The sequence below is a fragment of the Mytilinidion resinicola genome (assembly GCF_010093595.1).
Source record: "Mytilinidion resinicola strain CBS 304.34 unplaced genomic scaffold BDZ99scaffold_15, whole genome shotgun sequence".
Taxonomy (NCBI): domain Eukaryota; kingdom Fungi; phylum Ascomycota; class Dothideomycetes; order Mytilinidiales; family Mytilinidiaceae; genus Mytilinidion; species Mytilinidion resinicola.
The window spans coordinates 1,042,899-1,059,449 of record NW_022985451.1 but is presented as its reverse complement, the minus strand read 5'-3'; the positions used below and the strand labels follow the sequence as shown (position 1 = coordinate 1,059,449).

Below are 16,551 nucleotides of genomic sequence, written 5' to 3'. Positions count from 1 at the left end.
ACTTCAGGAGCTCTGATAACATGTTTACGGTATATGGAACCCGTCGTTCCTCGCCTCTTGAGTCGATTGCGAGGGTACATCTGTCTAAATGGCGAGGAACGTATGAACTCTAGTAATGCCATTACGATAGTAGCGACAAGGCTACGAAATTATTGCATTGACTTGGAATTTCCGGCCAAGCAACTGCCAAGTTTGCCAACCCTTTCGCCATGGGTGGACAGAATGGCGTCAGTTGTTCGTGATAGCACGCTTCCACCATCACCAAAACTCTTTCATGGCGGGCTAAGCGGCCAGCCACTTCTACGCAGTTGTGCTCTATCTCGTCTGCGCCATCCTTCACCTCTTCATACAGCTTTCCGTTCCAGTTCAAGTAAAAGGGTCGCGCCGTCATCTCAGTACTCATCTCATCTATCACTATATATTCCCAGTCGTCTTAAACAGCTCGTTCTGTGCCATGGATCTAGCGACGCCTCATATGGGGCTCTTGCTCTCTCCTATCGTGCCCAGCACTCACAAGCCCTTGGTCCCCAGCCTCCAAGGACGACAGTTGTCTTGTCCTTCAAGCACGCAAGGACAAAACGAGGAGATCCCGTTCCAGATCGTAAGATAATTGCAGTCCATAGCCAGCGGCTGACAGTTTCTGGTCTGAAAAAGCACATATTTTCATCGGATTCGCACGATAGACTTCAAATTCGTTGTCCTCGGCGACCAATACTTCGCCAAATACCCACGCCAAGGTCGTGATGACACTCAGGCTGGTGTTTTCCTGATACTCCACGCCCGTGTGCAAAGCCGACAATGGTCCCCATGCATCTAGAATGCAGCCCTCCCGCTTCCACTTGTGCAGGACTCTTAGTTTCAATCCCCCAGTCTTTCGTTTTCCCCAGGCAATCAGTGAAAACTTGCTTGTATAAGTACTCATCGCGTCCCTGGTTTCCGGTAACAGGCGCAGCTCAATATTGCAACGATGGCCCCAACCCCCTTTAGCCGATTTCTGGCCAAGATCCTCTTCATCGACCTTGACTATCGAAAGGAAGATCCCCTAGTAAACTCAGGCGCCGATTCAGTTCCTTTTGTGGAGACCTATTTTGAGAGGGAGCCTACAGCGAGAGAGTGGCTTTCGCGTTTCCTTCCCACCAAAGCTGGGTCTCAACGATACATCATATCTTTGTTCCCCTTCTGGAAGTGGATCTTCCACTACAATTTGACATGGCTTTTGGGCGATATCATTGCAGGTGAGTGTGGAGAACAAGTCCTTTGAGCCACTACTGATAGTGAAAGGTGTAACTGTCGGCTTCGTTGTGATCCCGCAAGGAATGGCATACGCGCTTCTAGCTAAACTCCCCCCGGAATATGGACTGTATACTTCGTTCGTCGGTTTCTTGCTTTACTGGGCTTTTGCAACTTCAAAAGATATTACAATTGGGGTATGTTTCCCCTTCTCAAACGAATGTTTATCTCGTCCATTCTAACAAATATTAGACAGTCGCAGTTATGAGCACCATCGTTGGGAATATTGTCATCAAAGTTCAAGACCAGGACCCAGATATCCCAGCCGAACAAATTGCTAGAGCTCTATCCGTCATCGCCGGTGCAGTCCTCCTTTTCATCGGTCTAATGAGATGGGGCTGGATCGTCGAGTTCATTCCTCTGGTCGCCATCACATCCTTCATGACCGGCGCCGCCATCAGTATCGCTGCGGGCCAGGTTCCAAATCTGCTTGGAATTTCAGGCATCAACGCTCGAGAAGCTACGTACAAAGTTATCATTAACACTCTGAAAGCTCTCCCAACTACTAAGCTGGACGCCGCAATGGGGTTGACCGCCCTGTTCCTGCTCTACGCAATTCGCATTTTCTGCAGTTGGATGACCAAGCTGCAGCCTCAGCGAAAGAAGTTCTGGTTCTTCCTGTCGACTCTTCGAATGGCTTTCGTGATCCTTCTTTACATCTTGATCAGCTGGCTCGCCAATAGACACGTCAAAGGGAACGCTAAGAAGGCGAAGTTCAAGATTCTGGGAAAAGTTCCGAGAGGTAAAGAATACCTCAATTACTCCACCATGTTGCGTGCATATTCTTGCCATTTCCCTGAGAGCTAATGTCTACCTCAAAGGCTTCCAGCATGCCGGCGCACCTGTAATCACTACTCATGTGCTCTCGCTGATTGCACCTGACATTCCCGTCACCATCATTGTGCTAATTCTCGAGCACATCGCCATTTCCAAGTCCTTTGGTCGCATCAACAACTACGTCATCAACCCATCCCAGGAGCTCGTGGCCGTGGGGTTCACAAACATTCTCGGCCCCTTCCTCGGCGCATATCCTGCAACCGGGTCCTTCTCGCGTACAGCGATCAAATCGAAAGCCGGAGTGCGCACACCTCTTGCCGGTCTCTTCACTGCCGCTATTGTGCTACTGGCAATCTACGCATTGACCAGTGTCTTCTTCTACATCCCAAGCAGTAGTCTAGCGGGCTTGATTATTCATGCTGTTGGCGATTTGATCACACCGCCAAAGGTTGTTTACCAATTCTGGGAAACGTCTCCATTGGAAGTTGTTATCTTCTTCGCAGGTGTCTTGCTCACCATCTTCACCAACATCGAGAACGGGATATACCTCACGATTTGCGCATCCGCTGCACTCCTCCTCTACCGCCTGGCTAAGACAAAGGGTACTTTCCTTGGAAAGGTCAATATCTATCCGGCAAGCGCCGATGCAGTCTATCGAAGGGATGGCGGGGTATCAGAGTCGCAGGGCCCTATAGGAGAGACCACCAACATCGTTCGGGAAGTGTATTTGCCCGTCACGCACCAAGATGGCTCCAACCCACAGATCGCAGTGCAGAGCCCCTACCCTGGCATCTTCGTCTATCGTTACAGTGAAGGCTTCACGTACATCAACCAGGCTCAATACCTCGATGCACTTACCGCCCACATCCAAGCTTCGGCAAGACCTACCAAGTTAGCCAGACATGATAAAATTGGTGTAAGTTCTCAGCCATGTCCCATGGGCGTCCAACCAGTACTTTCCGGCTGTTCAGTTCACTGACAAGCGATAGGATCGTCCCTGGAACGACCCTGGCCCCCGCCGTGGCAAGCCCATCAACCTCAATGATGATAGACCTTTCCTTCGCGCCGTGGTTCTCGATTTCTCCTCTGTCAACAACGTCGACACGACCTCTGTTCAAGGTCTCGTCGACGTTCGTAACCAGCTAGACCGCTACGCCGCTCCCGAGGAGGTTGAATGGCACTTCGCATCCATCACGAACCGGTGGACCAAGCGCGCTCTCACTGCCGCCGGCTTCGGGTATCTCTCCACTGATCGTAGCCGAAACCGGGCCCCCTGGAATCCTGTATACAGCTTCGCTGCGATCGGTGACACTGCGGTGAGGTCTAGTGATCCGAAGTTGAGAGATGAGGAACATGGCGGAGACGAGATCCAAAGCGCAGTTCCGGGCGTAGGAAGGGGAGAGAAGAGCTTCCCGGAGAAAGTTACGACTGTCCTCGGGAAGAATCGCCCCTTCTTCCATATAGATGTTGTGGCAGCTGTTGATAGTGCGATTGCGGCAGCAGAGTCGAGACTGGCAACTACGAGCTCGGTGAGCAGTGCAGAGAAGGTTGCTATTCAGGCAGAGTTGAAGGCTTAAGCCATGTATGTGCGGAACTGAGAGTGTCAGTCTGATACTGTTGCTGAATTTATGCAGCTAACATCTTCATTGCTTGATAGATCTCCACAGGAGACGGCCGATGTATGATCAAAGTGGTAAAAGCCAAACGACGCGTCATATGATCTTCACGTGACATGAACCACAAATTACCAGGTCTCGTCGCGCGAAGTCAAGGCTCGCCATGGATTGCCCAGTCGAGCCAAGTCAAAGGTCCAGACAATGCATAGAATTGTGGCTTGCTTTGTCCCCCCAATGACAGGTAATGCAGGGCCCGCACGTGTGTATTGTGGGGTAACCTTGGAAGGTTAGGCATGGTGTATATCATAGCGAGTCCTGCAGCTGAAACTTTTCATTCCTCTCAGATAACCCAGATCATGCCACCGATAAGACTCTATCCATGCTTGTGGTCACATAACATCCGTATAGCATAAGATCTCGCCGTTTCCGGGTCATATTCTTGATCTTTGCACTGCTTTATATTATCTCAGCTTCAGTTCCGGCCTCAGCTTCAAAATACCGCCTAATCACACCCTCTCAATAACCGCAATACGATCTCTATACCGACCACAAACACCCAAGCACCTAACAATGATCCTCTCCGACCTCCCGGACGACATCCTAATCCCCATCCTCCAAAACATCCGCCTCAACGACCTCTTCGCCTTGCGCCTAACCTCCCAAAGCACCCTCGCCGTCATCGACACCTACATCACTGCCATCGCGCCCCACGTCGCCCACCACACATTCCCCAACTGCCCCCTCCTCCTCACCCACTCGCCCACCCACCCCACCCCCTCCCTCCGCTGGCTCAAATCCCTTATCCCTGCCCAGCTCGCCGCCATCGCCCTTGACAAGGACAAGCTGCGCCGCTACCCCTACCTCACCGCCGGCTTCCCCTACGGCATCCCCTCGACCGCCCCGCACGCCCTCGCGCGCCACTGGCGCCGCCGCGTCGCGAATGGCTGGCGCGTGCTGCAGCGCCTGCACCTCGTCTCCGCGCGCGCGTACGCCGCGCCGCCGCACGCCGCTGGGCGGTTATCGAAACTCGGAGCCGCGGTGCGGTGCAACCGGCTGGGGATGCTCGTCGCGTGCCCGTACCAGGCGTGCAAGGAGCACGCGGCGTCGCGCGTGTTTTCGGGCGCGTACTGGAAGGGGAGTGATGCGTATCTGGACGCGGTGCGGCGGCGGGAGGAGGTGGTGTTGAAGGAGCGGGTGAGGTTGGTGAAGGGGCTGGCAGATGCCGAGTGTGAGGATTATGTATTTGTGTGGCGGTTGTTGCTGTGGGTGTTTAGGCCGTATGGGAGGCCCGGGGAAGAGGAGGGGAAGGGGATGGAGGGGGAGGAGGAGGAGGGGGAGGAGGGGGGCCATAATTGGCAGGCGGAGATTAGTAATATCTCGAATGGGTGCTCGTGGTTGAATTGGTGGGTGTTGCATGCGGGTGCGGACGTGTTTTGGAGGCAGTGGTGGAGTGAGAGGAGGCCGAATTTGGTGAGGGATGAGGTGTGGCGGGATTGGCGGGAGCGGACGCATCATCAGGTTGAGTTGGAGAAGGAGTATGTGGCGAAGTTCGAGTTTGCGGTGCGGAAGCGGTGCTTGTCAGTGGAGAGGCGAACGAGGTTGGAACAAGAAGAGTGGAGGGAAAGTCAAAATGGAAGAGGAAGGGTGGTGAAGACAATTAGTCTGGACTGTATATCATGGGAGTATGATCAGAATCCGATTATTTACCGGCCCCCGAAGGATTTTCCTTGGTACCCGAGTGGAACCTGGCTTTGGCTGGATAGGTATGTCTGGATGATAGTTCCGCACGGAACACCGATGGTCGTCGAACCGGTGGGGTTGTATGGTCATTTGGAGTCTCCGCTATTGAATGACGGTCATGGAAGGGGTCCGGGAAGGGTGGAAGATCCGTTGATAAGGATCCCGTATTTAGTTTATCTTGACACTAAGGAAGCGGCGGAAGTTTGGGGCAGCAGTGGTAGTGGTACAGGACACTCGCTCCAGTGGATCTTTTGAGTGGTAGGCCATTTCATTTGGGCTGGCCAAGAGAGATAACAGGGTCGTCGAAATGATACTCTGCGGGGGAAGGTCTAATACAACCAGACCCCCGAAAAAAGAATACTATCATGACTTGTGAGTACAAATATCTGACAATATCTGAGGTGGCCTAGCGAGCTTACAAGTCGTGCGAAGGATTCAGTTGGGGCTTTTGAAAATGCATCGAGGCACCTCGGACCGTTCTATCCAAGTGTACGTAAACTTATGTCCTAAACCTCCTCATACTTTTTCGGCGATGCCTGAAATCTCTCGGCCAACCCTATCAGCCCCCAAAACAGTCCAAACACAATAGCCGACGCGATGTTCAGTGAAATGACCATCTGAAAAGCTAGCCCAAGGACCTCTAGCATCGAAGGCGGCGAAGCAAAATAATCCTTATCCCATCTGAACGCAAATGCGATGATGTAGGCCGTAGATATTAGCACGCACACAGCGATGCAGCAGAAAGATTCAAACGTCTCCACGATAATATCGTCCCATTTTCCGGTCTTCTTTATCCTTTTGTGGAGACTCCGTATATAGCACCACGTAGGGACGTTAAGAGGCAATAGTAACAGGGTGATGAAGATCGCGACAAGAGCCCAGGCCGTTATCACAAAGCCCTCATCGAAGAAGCTGGTAGACTCAGGATAGGATTGGGCGGCGGTAGAGTTCTGCATCTTTCCTGGGGATAAGAAACGCAATGACAGCGACGACGTGTAGGGTTGATGTTGCTGACGATGAGTTGAGATGAAGCTGCTGGTTTGTGGATGGGAAGGTTTCGAGGCGAGCGCAGCAGAGGGACACCGCACAGATATATGAATCTGGAGACTTCTGAACCTTGGGTGATATACTTGATCTTACGTATTCAGCTCATATACTTCGCCTCATATGACCAACGACCCGTGGTCGACGTCGAGTAACCATGTTTCGGCTAGGTCGTAGAAGCAAGCGGTTCCACCGTCAAACATCCACGCACTTTCCCGCCACTCATTGGGGCGCTTCGTGGTAGTTTTAGAGCTCCGAACCAGATGCAAATTCAGCTTCTGAACAGCTTATAAATTCACGGCGCCCACCTAAGCAGCGGCAGAGGAGTGTACACAGGTTGGAAGTGCGATCCATCGCCCCGAAATGTCGAAATTATACAAGTAGTGGCAGGAAGATCACGGACATCTATGATGAGATACCAGAGGACTAAACCTCCTCTTGCTCCTTCATTCGCACCTGAAACACCAACTCAATCACCCCTCTAGCCAATCCAAAAACGACTGCAAAAACAATGTTCCAAGCAATGACAGTCCGCAAAATGGCGCCTTCCAGCTCTAGGAAGCCAGGTATGTGGTCAAGCTTCCAGTAGATTGGCACCAAAAATCCCCCAAATATCAGCGCCAGTCCGGTACTAATGTACAAACACATGACATGTCCATCGCGGTTGTCGATCTTAAAACCAAGCCTCTTAAGAGAATTGTTAAAGTACCAGAAGCCAGGATACAGAACCGCTCCGATGGAGAGGGTGACGAAGACGGGTACGAAGATCACGGCGAGAATCGAGCTGGCCATCTTGAAGCCGTCTTTCACAAGGTTGGTAGGCTCCTCAAGAGAACGAGCTCTTCTTATGGTAGGCTTCTGCATACTGGCGATCGATACAGCTGGGGGGTGACAGTCGTAGTAGGATTGCGGATTGCGGTCGGCGAGTATAGCTCTGGACTGTAAAGCTGTTGCGTGGTGCGCTGCTATGGTATCAGCCTTCGTACACACCGGAACTGCTTGGTTGTTTCCACACATCTCTTGAAACTCTGTGGTGATTTGATGTCTTCGCAGCGACGACTCTGACGAGTCTGAATTTCGAAGAGGGTGGGGGGAAGGGACACGGAAGGATCGCACGATATTTTGTCTTAGACCTTGAGATCTTTGATGATTATTCTGGATTTGGGCATGTCCAATCTGATTCTGTTCTATTCAAGGTACCACGTGGGCTGCGTGCATCCAATGAATATTCCACGAACCGTGGTCGACCTCGGATAAATATGGTATAGTTACGGCCACAGCCATGGATTCAAGTCATTATGCCACCACAGAATCAAGCTTTCTCTTCAATAGCTCAGCCATTTTTCTACCACCTTGCACGCTCGGCTCCACCCTCTCGGTGTAATCGTCGGCGTTCTTTCCATCCATAACCTCATACAGCGCGCAGGGTATGATTCCCGTACCCTCAACTCGAATTTGTTTCATCGCAGTCTCAAAAATGCTCCTAATCCCGGCCTGGAGCTGTTTTGGGTCTTTGCTGTAGCCGAGCAACTTCAGCTGTCGATCCGCCCAACTATTTTGGGAACTGAACTCTTGTTCAAGCGGGAAGTAGATCATGCATATAATGACAGCACGGGGTTTCTGCCTTTCCACGAGCTTTTCAACGTATGCTTGAATCTGAGTGCCGAACAACTGCCTAAAGTAACCGAGGGACCACGCGTTGCCGCGCTCGAGAGAAGATCGCGAAGACAGCCACGCAAGTTGTAGCATGCGCAGTGCGGTCGATACTGTCGGGCTGAGTGCGATGTCGTTGCCGCCGACGGACACGACAAGGACATCGTTCGCGGTGATGTGATCGCGAATGAATTCGTCTTGCGGCAATAACCCGGACTGGCGTTCCCGGAGCATCGATGCTTCGATAGACGTGTTAATGACAGTGGCTTGGTCGCCTAGATAGTGGTTCATCCAGAACGCAACATCCGGCTTAGGTTTAGGTCGATCAAGAATGGAATAGTAGATTTCAGGAACCTCCACGGGCAAGGGATCGCCACCTGGGCCAGAGCCAGGGACCCAGAATTTGTTGTCCAAGGATGAATCGCCAGCAAGGTAGATCACTGGTTTTCCTGGCCTGAGGGAGGATGCGATCGAATGGTAGGTGGTGAGATGAGGAATTGTATGTCCTTTCCATTCGCCATAAAAGGGGAAGGGAGATATCTTTTTTGGGGTGGAGTCGGACACGTCGGTCGATTCGGGAACATCCCGGTTTCTGAGCTTCATTGTGCTAAAAGTGATGGGGGAAGAGCGAAAACGGAGATGTAAAGTTGGGACTCTAGAGAGAGATGCTGATGCCTAATTAATACTCCGTCCCTAGCGTCTAGGAGGCTGTGCTATTCAAGAGCGAGGTTAGGTTGCCATCAGCGCCGCAGTAAAGTCATCTAAAATAGATCCGGATCCGTGTGTTTGGGATACAGGAGCTCAAGTCGTGCGAGGACCCGACTATTTGGAGTAAGACGGTTAGTTGGAAGACCTCGAAGTGAAGTAAGGCATCGGTGTTGGTTTTTCCGTCCCGACGACGCGGTATCTCAGGTCTCCACGGCCTCTTCGACATTCGTTGCAACCATCAATCTGGAATATTAGGCCTCTGCAATGTGCGTCGATGATTTCCATGGCGCAGACTTCCCTAAGACGTGGTAATTTCCAAACAGGAGATGACACGATAAAAAAAGCACGAGTATTCGCTCTCTGCAATGTGAAGTCACTTAAATATTAGGATGCTGTAGAACAATCCGCAACACGTTAACAACCTACGGAAGGGGTTAAGCCTTCTACACCATTTTGGCTTTAGGGATTGTACTAGGGAAAGCGGATCTATGTCATGGTAAGCTCAGCCTGTCTTCATATCGGTTGTCATCTTGTCTGAACAAATGCGAACATGGCGGCGAAGAACAGGACCAGTGATATATAGCATCTCAATTCAAAGTCTTATCGTTTTATAACGCCAGATGAACCCTGAAAATCCCCTCCCGCGCCTTTCGCGATATCCATCGATAGATACCGAATGAGACGTTATGCGGCACGCACGATAACTCCTTGAAGACCTCATATCATCGTCCCTGATGACCCTACAAACGGGAAGACATAATAAGCTTGGGACATCCTTACAGTCGTGGCGTGTAAGACGTGCTATGGGCTCACTTGGACAGAGACAACTTTCAGTACATCGGACATGCACATATCGGCAGTGCGGGGCGTCGGACGTGCTGCCTGATAAGAGGCAGGTGTGCAGCCTTCCAAAACAAAAATAGAGACCATAATATCATGCTCTATCAGTCTCCGATCAGTGATCTCGCCCTGCATAGGTCGATAGCCTTGCAGTTCTTACGTTGCTGGCCTTTGGACTATGCGCGCAGCAGGAACAGGTACATTTAGCCCAGAAAAGACAATAGCCATTCCCGAGCGAAATCCGATGGAAATGCTAATGACAGGTTGCGTACTGCTCGGCTTGATTGGGCCCGCACTTCAGGTACCCAGGTACGGCCAGGCCCCGACCAATGAACTGGCCAATTGGCCTGTCGGCGATCTGTGGCGTTTCTCGCGATTTACAGGGATGTTACGCTCAACTGAGCGTCGTGCCGTCTCATAAAGTCCTTCAATCCTTATCTTCAAAATGTTCGAGCTGTTTTCAGTTTATCCCATTCGAATGAATAAATGCCATTCGCTACATACTTCAACATTACATTTCAAGTCCACTATAATCTTCTTGCTCCATAAATCACGACCTAAGTACTTCAAGACTCCACACCTGCTGAAGTCACGTTCTCTACTGCGCGTGGGCAAGACGAACGAATATTAGTAAGTATCGAAGCCATCGAAGTCGCTGAAGGCCCAACTCACCTACTATAGGACAATGTCTGGCTGTAGTTACGAACCTGGAAAACCTTACTTCGTTTGGTACTGTTGTAACTGCTTCGATGGGCCACTCAGTGAGATTAATATTGGATGTCCTATGTGCGGGCACTTGAGATGCAATGGGGCTACACCCTCTATAATTCGCCAGCATCCTGTGTCGACTTACTCAGTCATCGCAACGCCAGACACCGTCGTGCCGACTAGTTCGCCATCTACTACTTATCATGGAAAAGATGTGTCGACCCTGTTTCCTCCTCCAAAGTCACCTGTTGACACAGCGGGTTACCAAGATAAAGATGTTTCAACTCTTCTTCCGCAGTCACTAAAGCAGTCAACTGAGCTCGCTTTCCGTACTTCCAAAGGACAGATTCAGGTCGAGCATCATTCCTCTGGCGAACCTGAGAAGAGTACCACAACCGATGCCGAACGCTCTTCGTCTGCGGCAAACTTTCCTGTTCCCCGTAATCCGATCGGTACTCCAATGGCTCACGAGTCCCCAAAAAGCAGTGTCGCAGTAGTCTTCACTGATTCCGATACTGACAGCGAACAACCTGCTTCTACGAGCCCCTATTCCAGCCCAGAGAGCATTGCTTCCATCGGCCGCAGGATCTCTCAACACACTCGACGTGTAGTCAATCATATCATGAACAATCTACATTTCGATTTTGACCTTGCGCGTGGTCTTATCACTTGTACGGGTGGAGATGATAGCTATGGGCCAAGCTCAACACCAAGTACTGGCCCCGAAGTTAGCTGGATATCAGGTCGAGGATCGGGACGCGGGCAGCGGAAACGTAACCTGGGGCATGATGGCTCGGAATCGCCTGACGATGATCAAGACGAAGGCCATAAACGGCCCAAACCAAATACCGGTTTTCCAGCTACTGGAGACACGTCAGATCGGAAGCTGGCTTGCCCGTACTTCAAGCGTAACCCTAGTAAACACAACCAATGCAGCTCTTGCAGTGGTCCAGGCTTCCCTACTGTGGCTCGCATGAAGTAAGCACTCCCTTGACTTCAGATAACTTATGCTGATCCTTTCCAGAATGCACTTGTATCGAAATCACATCATACATCAATGTCGGCGATGTTCCCGCAACTTTAAGACTGAAACAGATTTGAATACACACCAAAGAGAATTGCAAGGGTGCCAGCTAGGACAGCTCCAGCCGAATCAGGTACTGGATGGCATCGGGCCAGAACAGTATAAGCAACTCAAAAGTAGGAAAGGGCTGTTAGGTCGCTCGGAGGTCTGCCGATGGAAGGAGGTATACCGCATCCTATTTCCACATGACGATACAATGCCTTCTCCCTGTGAGTGTCTTTCTTCTAGTCCATGCGATGAACCGATGAACTATAGAGGTTGTCGCTAACATGAGTCTAGTTTACGAGTACGATACGGAAGCCGACTCGAACGAAACGTCAACTCCTTTGTCCTTAGCCGCGCGCTTTCAAGCATACGGTCGGCAACAGCTTCCGGTGATTGTCAGACGGCAACTCGAAGAACACTTCGAGCCAAAGATTAGAGATCAGATCGAACAAGCTATACGTGTAGGAATCGAAGAACTTATCGCTACCTTCATTCGCGACGAGGTTAACTCCAACGTGAATAATGCTGATGTTGCACCCGATGCTCCAGTTTCCATGTCAGAGCATCTACCAACTCGTCCGACGCACCACCTAGAAGCTCCTGCCCAGAGCTTAGGGTTCGTACCTCCTCAAGTCTCAGTGGATCTAAACATACTACCTGATACTGCGTGGCCTGACTTCCCGAATCCTTTGGACACAATGGGCGACTCCGATCTGTCAGCCTTCTTACATGATCCAACTACGAGAGAAAATTATTCTTTTGAACCTTCCGACTCCTTCCTGAATCTTCAAACCTTGGCTGGACATGAGAGTGGACCTTCACACCAAGTCGACTCAAGACCCGAAGATTCTCTTTCATTGAATGCTCTGCATGAGGACGAACCAAACGAGGCGTTTTGGGATGAATTACTAGATGACTTCACAGACGGCGGTCCTCCATGGCAAAATTACGCGTCGGAGGAGACGCAACCGGGGCTTAAAATTATCCTTGAAGGAGAACTGAGCCAGTGCCGCCAGGCTGGGTGGGCCCCATGAGTGGATATAATGTCAGTTGTCTTCGTCGCACAGCAACACGCCACACGTATCGATTAGAAACGGAGTCTGATCATTTATGACGCGGTTTGCTATCATCTTAACCTGCCGGCCTCGTTGTTCCCGCCCTATGATCTATCCGTTGACGTGAGACAGAAATGACAGTACGGATAGTTTCCCTATAGTAATCCTAAACCTGTTCCTAAATGGGCCGACACGTCTCCACTCCGTCCAGTTCTCATCCCAGCTATCTAACCAATCTTGCAATGATTGGCACTATCGTCCTTTGCTCGCTTCCTATGGTCCTCCTGAACTCCTTCTCTAGATGGCTCAAGACATCCTTCCACGCCTCGCTGTTGTACTTGGCCTCATCATCCGATGTCCGCTCTCTGCCACGATGGCTGGGATGAGGGGTAGTATGTGGGAGTAGAGCTTGCAAAAGGAAAGAGGGATAAAGCAGAAGTGGGAAAAATAGAGCTTAACGACTGCCTAGCTGTTGGTAGTACGAAATTGGTCTCCCGGTCGACCATCGACGTGTCGTCACATGGTCGCGAAACCTAATGACCAACTTGACGCATGTAACACTAACTAATGTAGGGGAAGGTATGGCATGGAAGAGCAAAAGCTCTCTAGATTCATGAACCGATGATTTCTTACCCAACGCATCAAAGCCATACCAAACGCGTCAAGTCTTTAGTTATAGTCACGTGATTCTCAGTCACGTGACTTACAGGACCTTAATGTAAGTTGACAATTGCAAAGCTGTTCTTGAACTCGAAGAGTATTCGTATACATTTATCTTTACTCGTAAGTTCATGCCCTCTCCCCGTCATTATCACGTGCCTAACCAGCTCCGCTTTCGCAAGAACACCTCCCCTTTACGGATGTGTGTACACCGAGCTCCTCTTGAATTTCCTCCGTGACGGCGTCGTCGCATTCGCGACAATCCCATCCAACTTGTTATACACCATCGTCGTATATGGATTCAGCGGCGCATCATAGTCCACCGTAAAGATCGACACACTGACCCCACCTCCCTCAACCACATACGTCTCTCCAGGCAAACTACAGTCGCCATTAATACACGAGTTGATACCGGCAGCTTGCGGCTCCAGGTTCGCATAGTGGAACGTCTTAGTCGTCTCGTTCCACGCCGCGAGGTCTATGTCCGCGTTGCCGGTCAACCGCGTCTTGAAGATCGGCGGGTTGGTGTAGGAGGCGTTGAGGGGCGGGATGTTGACGTTTGCGCCGTAGCCGAGGGGGAAGATGGCCTGGCCCTTGGGGGTGGCCTCGATGAAGGACTTGATGACCCTGGCGGAGACTGCGGCGGTCCAGGTGGCCTGGTTGGTGGAGTTCGTGACGTTGAAGTAGGGGACTGAGGGGTTGCTACCGCTGAACGCGATGCCCGGGATGCTACGACCTACTGCGGCGTAGGTGGCACCCATGGTGCCGGAGAGGGTGTACAGGAAGGGGCCGAGGTTGGTACCGAAGTTGGGACCGGAGACGACGAGGTCGGGGGTCTTGAAGGAGCCGTAGCGTGGTAGGACGTAGTCAAGAGCGACGAAAACGCAGGCAGCTGGCGTGCCGTTGTAGTACCAGATCTGGTTGTCGATTGGGTCTGGGCCGATTGCAGGAGCTCCGGCGGGGATAAGGTTGAACTCGGAGGGTGCGGTGAGGTTCGCGAATTTGCTGAAGTCGGACTGCTGGATGTTAGTGATGCGATCTTGGTCTGATAGACTCCAGTGTTGGATTGAAACTCACTCGACCACCCTGGCCGCTCTGGTCAGTGGCTGGAGCGACAATCCATACTATTATGGCAATTAGATTGCTATTAAGAGAACATGTATTTCAGAGCTGTATTACCATCATGTCCATCGGCCTTCAGAATCTTGTACAGCTCCCGGAGGTTCCCACTCCCAAAACCATCATCATTGCTCATGAGGATGCTCAGTCCATTGGCGACCGATGCCAACGACAGTGCCGCGAGGGCAATTGAAGAGGAGAAAAGCATCGTGAGACTGAGAAGGAAGTTTCACACGCGCAATTGACATGACAGAAGAAACTCGCGCGGATCAACAGCTGCGGGGAGAGGTCTTAAATGAAAATACAGCACCTTGCTACGCTCGCGGCCAGGGTAGCTTCGTCCGGAAGCTGGGGAATATTCCCGGCGCCATGGCCGCCGGTCCAGGAACGGGGTCTCCAAGCTCGCGGAGAGACATGTTCTCCTTCCCCAATCGCATCGTCCAAGCTGGGCGTGTGATAAGGCACGCAAGGAACAGTGGTTGATGTCGGGGTGCGGGCGACGTGCTAGGAGCTGATGCGGAAGGTGTTTTGGTGGAGTAGCCGACGTCATTTGGTGAGATTGCCGTCGCCCAGTCGACTGTGCATGCGTCTTCCAGCCTCTCGGGCCTCGCCGGCGCCTAGTGGGCTATCTAGGAACTGGTAGGGCTCCGATATCCGGAACCATTTCTTGCAGTCTTGGAGGCTTCCAATTTGGCAAGTATCCTCAGAGAATATTGTAACATGTTCTCCCGAACGAGATTCACCTACCTCCGAGGATTGGTGAGGATTTGGGGGCCGATCCGCTAGTCCACATTCTTCTAAGCGTGACCAAATCTGCTTACGGCACACTCCTCTAATCCTCGGAGGTGGGTGAACCTCGTTCGTGAGTGAACGATGTTTATGTTCCCATGTATCGAGTGAGTTCGTTCCCGCTTTTGTACCTGAGCGTATAGCCGGCCCTTTCTATATATCCCTATTGCAGTCGTCCTCTGTGTACATGTCGTGCCGATTCAGCAGGGCGATTGCAATATCGTCATCGCCATCATCATTTGTCAAATCGTTCTGGGATTCAGCAGCTCCGCTCATTGCTGTCACGTGATGTAAAGCCTTTTGCATATCCAACAGCCTGAAACCAAGCAGCGGCCGTATTACTAGGTCATCAATTTTGAGAGATATTTCGTCTCTAGACCGGATGATGGTATACGAATTTTGGAAGTGGAAGAGTATTGTTGAGTTTGGTCTTTTGTCACAGAACAAAGAGCCGTATGCCGTGTACGTGATGTATTAGGAGATGATGATATAGGGGGGAGAGAGGTCTGGAGGAAGGTGAGGCTATCTACAAGAGGTGACACGTGCCTGCCGTAGCCCTCACCGCTACTCCCTGACATCTTTGGTTGAAAGTTCGGCCATCACTACCCTGAAGCTCAATTCACGCCGCACCACACCTCAGTAATTCCTCGACTGCTTCAACATGTCCCACATCTGCAGCATTCATCAATGGTGAACGTCCCCACCTGTCCTAGACGTTAGATTTCGCTCCGGATTGCAGTAAGAGGTTGATAATGTAGAGATTCCCGCTTCCCCAGCAAGCATAATATAGCGGCGTGCACAGCTCGCTGTCTTTACTATTGGGGTCTGCTCCAAATTTCAACAACAGGTCTACAGCCTCGGAATTGCAATTAAATGCAGCAAAAGCTAAAGGAGTTGCTCCTGCCGGAACGTTTAGCCAACCTGCGCTAGACATATTGGTGTATTGATCCTCGTTGCTTTGGTTGATCTCCAGCGGTTAGTCCACAATCTGGGGCGAAAGATGCGTTCCTAGTTCTGCATCTTCGGGTTTCACCAGTCCTCCGCATCTACATGCGTAGTATTTCAAGAAACAGTTAAACCCGACCGTATTGCTGTATTCTACCGCAACATGGAGAGGACTTAGAGGAGAGGACTTCCAGTTCTAGTGCTCGTCCTGTTCCAAGAGCTGGCTTAAAAATTGGAGAGACACGACCTTATGCTGCATCGCGATATAAACAGCGCTGAATCCTCTCTAAGGCCCGTTCCAGCCTACTTTTTCCTGTAGTAAGCAGCTCGAGTCAATCAACCACTTGGAGATTCTGAGCTTCCGGCGATTCAATGCGTCCAGAAAGACCTCGCAGGTGCTGGGAAATAACGGGTTATGTCTTCCGACCTTGTAGATTTCTTCAAAGCCCTCCAAGTCGTCAAGCTGTATTGTCCGAGTCAGTGCAAGGAAATCGGAATTTTCTGCTCATCAAATTCCACATAAGTCTTATTATCCACC

At 51.2% G+C, this 16,551-nt stretch overlaps 7 protein-coding genes across 7 annotated transcripts; 3 read left to right on the top strand and 4 right to left on the bottom strand.

The window, feature by feature from the left end:
* Positions 1-967: 967 nt before the first annotated feature.
* Positions 968-3,644, top strand: BDZ99DRAFT_510594 (sulfate permease; the record flags this gene model as incomplete). Its single annotated transcript, XM_033724481.1, has 5 exons — positions 968-1,235; positions 1,282-1,427; positions 1,483-2,032; positions 2,112-2,983; positions 3,057-3,644. The coding sequence occupies 5 exons, from the start codon at positions 968-970 to the stop codon at positions 3,642-3,644; spliced, it is 2,424 nt and encodes an 807-aa protein (XP_033573978.1).
* Positions 3,645-4,253: 609 nt separating this feature from the next.
* On the top strand, positions 4,254-5,678 carry BDZ99DRAFT_523558 (uncharacterized protein; the record flags this gene model as incomplete). Its single annotated transcript, XM_033725811.1, has 1 exon — positions 4,254-5,678. The coding sequence occupies one exon, from the start codon at positions 4,254-4,256 to the stop codon at positions 5,676-5,678; it is 1,425 nt and encodes a 474-aa protein (XP_033573977.1).
* Positions 5,679-5,805: 127 nt separating this feature from the next.
* BDZ99DRAFT_89911 (uncharacterized protein) lies at positions 5,806-6,555 on the bottom strand. The gene has a single exon (XM_033729006.1). The coding sequence runs from the start codon at positions 6,377-6,379 to the stop codon at positions 5,930-5,932; it is 450 nt and encodes a 149-aa protein (XP_033573976.1). The 5' UTR covers positions 6,380-6,555; the 3' UTR covers positions 5,806-5,929.
* A 1-nt stretch (position 6,556) lies between these two features.
* Positions 6,557-7,615, bottom strand: BDZ99DRAFT_89863 (uncharacterized protein). The gene has a single exon (XM_033729004.1). The coding sequence runs from the start codon at positions 7,482-7,484 to the stop codon at positions 6,894-6,896; it is 591 nt and encodes a 196-aa protein (XP_033573975.1). The 5' UTR covers positions 7,485-7,615; the 3' UTR covers positions 6,557-6,893.
* A 1-nt stretch (position 7,616) lies between these two features.
* BDZ99DRAFT_89905 (uncharacterized protein) lies at positions 7,617-9,072 on the bottom strand. The gene has a single exon (XM_033729005.1). The coding sequence runs from the start codon at positions 8,721-8,723 to the stop codon at positions 7,764-7,766; it is 960 nt and encodes a 319-aa protein (XP_033573974.1). The 5' UTR covers positions 8,724-9,072; the 3' UTR covers positions 7,617-7,763.
* A 1,281-nt stretch (positions 9,073-10,353) lies between these two features.
* BDZ99DRAFT_538040 (uncharacterized protein) lies at positions 10,354-12,581 on the top strand (the record flags this gene model as incomplete). The annotated part of the gene is made up of 3 exons (XM_033726628.1): positions 10,354-11,354; positions 11,472-11,533; positions 11,716-12,581. 3 exons carry the CDS (start codon positions 10,354-10,356, stop codon positions 12,477-12,479), a joined length of 1,827 nt encoding a protein of 608 aa, XP_033573973.1. The 3' UTR covers positions 12,480-12,581.
* Positions 12,582-13,354: 773 nt separating this feature from the next.
* Positions 13,355-14,487, bottom strand: BDZ99DRAFT_479365 (acid phosphatase precursor; the record flags this gene model as incomplete). The annotated part of the gene is made up of 3 exons (XM_033722230.1): positions 13,355-14,176; positions 14,238-14,284; positions 14,340-14,487. The coding sequence occupies 3 exons, from the start codon at positions 14,485-14,487 to the stop codon at positions 13,355-13,357; spliced, it is 1,017 nt and encodes a 338-aa protein (XP_033573972.1).
* Positions 14,488-16,551: the final 2,064 nt, after the last annotated feature.